Here is a 5,123-nt window from a genome sequence, read left to right as displayed (position 1 = left end):
GCTCCTCACGTCCAGCCCGTAGCCAGGCGCTATACCGACTGCGCTCTCCCGGCCCCTCACGTCCAGCCCGTAGCCAGTCGCTATACTGACTGCGCTATCCCGGCTCCTCACGACCAGCCCGTAGCCAGGCGCTATACCGACTGCGCTCTCCCGGCTCTTAGCTAACTTCTATAATTGTAATTGCATTTAGCCTCATTATATACACTGACGGCAAGATTTAATCATCAAGCTCCCCAGAAATTCGGTCGGTCGGGTGAATTGCTGCTGTCCTCGCCAGCACAGTCATTCTTGTTTACGAGTCCCGTGGGACTTACGGCCTTATTTTACTGTGTCACGACTCCTCACCCCAGAACTTCTTGTTACAGACTCTGTATTAATGTAAAAATCCATGCTACTGAGCTTATTAAGGTCCTGAAAATCCTTATCCTTAAACTGTCCAGCCAGGCTAGAAGGGTCAGTCAGTATCGGCACTCACCACAAAGCAACTACAACAAAACCTGTTAAGAAACTTACCTGTTTCGCAGTGGTTTCCACCCCTCCCCAGGGGGCACTGACAGCGCTGCTGGCCCGGCCGGCTCGGGTCCGCAGTCTCGAAGGCGTCGAATGTACAGGAGCCGCCGACACCACAGTCCAGAAGACATGGCGTCGTGTCCGCCGCACGGAGACTCTCTGTGGTATGTCCATCACTCGTCGTGCTGCCAGGTACTTTCTGCTCCAGGTTCGGACTCTGGGTCGTGAGGAACTGCACCTTCTTCTCTACCTCGTCTGCCTTGGGAGAGAACAGGACACTGTTCCCTCTGACATCGCCAGAGGTGTCCAGTTCGGCCGAGAAGGACGCATCCTTCTGGTACAGTATGTCTTCCTCCTCTTCAACCATCGTCTCCATTGTCGTGTTCATTTCTAGAAAAGAGAAAAATGGCTGCTGGAGCGGTCACAAGATTGTACAGAGGGGTAGGATGACTGTTTGTGCTCGGAAGCAGGATGGGCTTGTTTTGGAGTGACCAGTGGCCGTGGGGACTCGTGAGAACTGCATCGTACATTGCAAAGAACGTTCCAGCGTTTGCTATAAGACGTTGTGAAATATTCCGTACGAGGGGAACTGAGAATTGCAAACCGAATTCACCAACAAAGTCAAAATTTTACTGTCCGTAATTAATTTCCTGAACATGATCCAATCTTTATTACTGGGAAACAATGCTAAGAAATAGAAACGAGGATTCTCATCAGAATAGGAGTATTATAAAGCACGATTATTATTATTCAGTTGTCTTCACTGCAAGAAGGAAGGTTGCCCAAGCGGTGGTAGTGCCTTGAAATACGCCACGACCAATGCTTTCCGTATCCTATTTAGGATATTACATAATGAAGCTCGTAATTTCTACAGACCAAGTATCATGGGGCATACGATGGGCTGGATATGCAGCTAGGAAGGGGTCGGGAGAAGTATCACGTACGAAATTTTGCCCAGGAGACACTTTGAATATAACCATTTGAAATCCGAGAAACAGATGGGAAGATAATGTTAAGATATGCTCTAAACACTATAACGCGTGGTCTGCATGGGACGAGACAAACGATGGGCTTAGGCATAGGGGCTTTGAACCGTCGGATGCTGTTACCCAAGGTTTAGCTAATGGGAGAGACACGAATCTTCCTAGGAGCGAGAAGTTCTTTCCTTTGATACTTCTGCGATATTTTGTATACTTTCTCATATCCCCGTTGGAGTTGTGGCTCTCATGACGGTATATACGAACAATGTGGTCTTCTGTGTTCTAATGTCGTGTAGCTCGGAGACAGCCCCAAGTTTCGGAGGAACGTATCGCCTCCATCATCAGGGCGGAAGGGTAAACCTTCAGCTTCTGTTGGTTTATTGCTTTGCCTACTATTCGGTCTCGAAAATGGAAGCGATATTTTCTTCTGAAACATTGGGCTCTCTTCGAATTGCACGTCATTACGACCCACAAGATCGTGTATCATGCCTCACTATTTAAATAACCCTGAGTTTCGATAATCTAAAAGGATATTTATAAGTACATGAAAATCTTAACATAACATAATTGCATACATCAATTTCAGGATGACTCCAATATACTCGTAAGTTATTTCAACATAACCAAACGCTTTATGTAGGAGCAGAGTCAATCTGTGTGTAAAACGGTACAAATTAGTCTATAAATCATTTTACAGTATGCACGACATTTTGTAACATTGATCCGTAACGGTTACAGTTCAGTATTTTATGACTTCACATATCTGTCGCCTGATGATGGCTCCGTGAGAGTCGAAACATTCTGCGTAGCAGGACCGTAAGTTAAACTCAGATGATACAAAAGTGGAAGTGAGTTGTTTCAATGTTGTGATGAAGGATATAACCCTCCTTTATCTGACAATCCCAACATCAGGAGAAGACAAATGAAGCCAATCACAGTGGCCACAATCTTGGACTTCTCCAAGACTGGAATTTCGTCCGAGGCATGGAACATGTCCTCCTTCTCATTTCTCAGAGTCTGTGTCTTGTTCTGAGTCGGTAAGGACTTTGCGATGGGCTGAGTGCACGTTCAGAAAGCGCTACAGATGTCCAAATGAATCATACTGTCAGAGTTAATTTTGAATCGGAAGAAACAGAAATCCTACGCCGTGAAAGATAAAGAAGAAACAAAAGTACAATTCTTGACATTCTTCTCATAAAAATTTCTCAAACTCTTCTTACTCCCTCTCGCTCAGGTCTGAACATTCTCATTAGCACACCCTCCGCCTATCTATATTGAAGATTCGCCGCTAAAAACAATAAATTTAACAAACTAATTGTTGGAATCCTGTTTCATTTTCCTGAAGTTCGGGTTTCGAATTTCAGCACGAAGGCCGACTCTTCTGAGTTACTTTCATTTTCCTACATCCCAATACCGTTCTCTCACTCTTCACTTCGGATTCAAGTGAAGTCAACAGCGATGCTCACTTTTAACTTGCTGAAGTGGGCTGTACAGTGTTACAAATCACATTAAACTCACTTGCCAATTCAACGTGTGCAATTTCGACTGTTCCAGCCTTTCTATCCCTTTCTTACAAAGTCTGATACAAATTTCTAGTCTACTCGACCGATTTTGATGGTACACTGAGTTCCAATCTCATCACGTGCTCTTCTAAAAGAAGGAGAAAATTGAAAAGGAAGGCAGAACACAAAATCCCATTTCTCACATGTTCTTTAACAGCCAAACATAGACGTGTTACGCTGGGTTCTATCTGTTTTCAATCCGTTATCGGTTTTCTTACAAACAATCTTGTTTTATCCCCAATACGCGTTTTCGAGAACCGCTTAGTGTTCATACCTTTAGAATTCTACTCACATAGAAACAAGACGGGGAATAAGCAATAACTTAGCAGACTAACATGAATAAGCACATAATAATCTTGCTTGGTGAGAAATGTGTTCTTGCAAACAACCTCGGGAAGAAGCAAATAAATCTGGTATTTAAAGACACGCAAGAAACACATACACAAACCTGCCAAGTTCATAACAAGCTGTCTTACTCAATAAAATCAAGGTGAAGCTGTCCCTGTAACGGACCGTGAAGGCCTATGGGGGTGTGAGAGGTCGAGGTTCCCACATTTTCAATACAATCGGCTCACAGATGGCAGTAAGGTTGTCAGCCTTACGCGTCGGCCGCCCTTTATTCCCCTCCCCGCAAAGAAGATTCCTGGTACTCATTTCTGTTAGAGGCTGAGTCGACCCCAGGGCCATAGCGCGGCTGGAATGATTACGCTAACTAAACAACTAAAAACTAATCGGGAATTGAACCCGCGACCTTCCGGCTTGTAACATAGTGCCTCAACCAACTACGCTACCGCGTGCCTCCTCTTACTGAATAACCAACTAAATTAACAAAAACTTAGCCGAACTTATTTCCACCATTGTTCAGGGTAGTTTTACGTAGTCAGTCAAGAACTTCCCTGATGTTATGAAATTCGAACGTTCATCACCGTGTGAACAAATGCCCAGCACTGGAGCGTATCCTCAGCCAGCAAAATAAAGTTAGTAATTTAAAACGAAAGCTTCCATAATCAACTCTAACAGTGTCACACCAGTGCTTATGTCTCGTGTATACACTTCTCATTTCCCCGTTCGTGACGCAAGTTGCTCGCTATGTACAGCTCTCCAGTCCTCTCCTGCCTAATCCCTTCATGTCCGAATGTTGCAAATACGCGTTAATCTCGTACAATAATACACATCACATTTCCTGCTCTCATTAAACAGGCAACAATCATAGTTTTGCATTTTTAATTTGGGTTCTCAGACAGGATGGGAACGATACTGATTGTGAAGCACTTCCTCGACTTCACTCTGAATATCATCACGGGTTTGTTGCTGTAGCACTTTAAATATGTTACATTTTCAAAGGATTTGTTGTTGTTATTATTACACAGGTCTGCAAAAATATTTTTTTTTCAGCTGCATGAAATATTTTTGGAAAACTTTGTTTTCTAGGATGCTGAATCCAAAAATGACCTCAATTTTCCCCTATCACCTACGGTTTTTGGAAAAATAATAGGGGTTTACAATAAAAAATCATAACGGCGATGAAAAAATCACTAATTTTATTACATTGAACTAAACATACACGTATTATTTCTCATAATTAAACAAATAATTTTTTCATGATATATTTAACATTCCGTGTTCAGTCTTTTTGCCTGTGAAACCTTTTCTTCTTCTCTTTGATGCTTCTCCGAACACGCTTTCGCTTTCCATTTTCCGTTTCCCGCTTGATCATCCAGCAGTAGTCAGCTAGCATATTCGCATTCCATCTTCCTTGGTAGCGTCTTTCGATATCACGGACATCCTGATGAAATCGTTCACCCTGCTCTTCACTATAGGCTCCCAAGTTTTCGGGAAAATAGTCGACATGGGAGTGTAAGAAATGAACTTATAAGCTCATCTTGCAGCCTGGAGCTTTATATGCAGCCAACATGCGTTGTACATTGGTTTTGTAGAGAGGGTCTTTAGTGTTCCCCAAAAACTTGTGCACTACGTCTCTGAAGGAGTCCCATGCTTATTTTTCTCCCATGTCCCTCTTTGGAGAAAAACTGAGCAAATTCCTTCTCTTGGTGCCTGTACCACGAGAATG

The 5,123-nt window shown here is 43.3% G+C and overlaps 1 protein-coding gene across 1 annotated transcript in view; it reads right to left on the bottom strand.

Moving 5' to 3' along the window:
- Nucleotides 1-609: 609 nt before the first annotated feature.
- The window catches only part of LOC111869157 (pikachurin-like), a gene marked incomplete at its 3' end in the record, with an annotated part of 287,663 nt that continues 283,149 nt past the window's right edge, over nucleotides 610-5,123 (bottom strand). The window contains 1 exon segment of the mRNA XM_023860426.2: nucleotides 610-900. Within this exon segment, the coding sequence (XP_023716194.2) occupies nucleotides 610-900 (291 nt within the window).

This window comes from Cryptotermes secundus, unplaced genomic scaffold, assembly GCF_002891405.2.
Source record: "Cryptotermes secundus unplaced genomic scaffold, Csec_1.0 scaffold1109, whole genome shotgun sequence".
NCBI lineage: Eukaryota > Metazoa > Arthropoda > Insecta > Blattodea > Kalotermitidae > Cryptotermes > Cryptotermes secundus.
The sequence above is the reverse complement of the archived record's forward strand: the minus strand, read 5'-3'. Positions and strand labels throughout refer to the sequence as shown.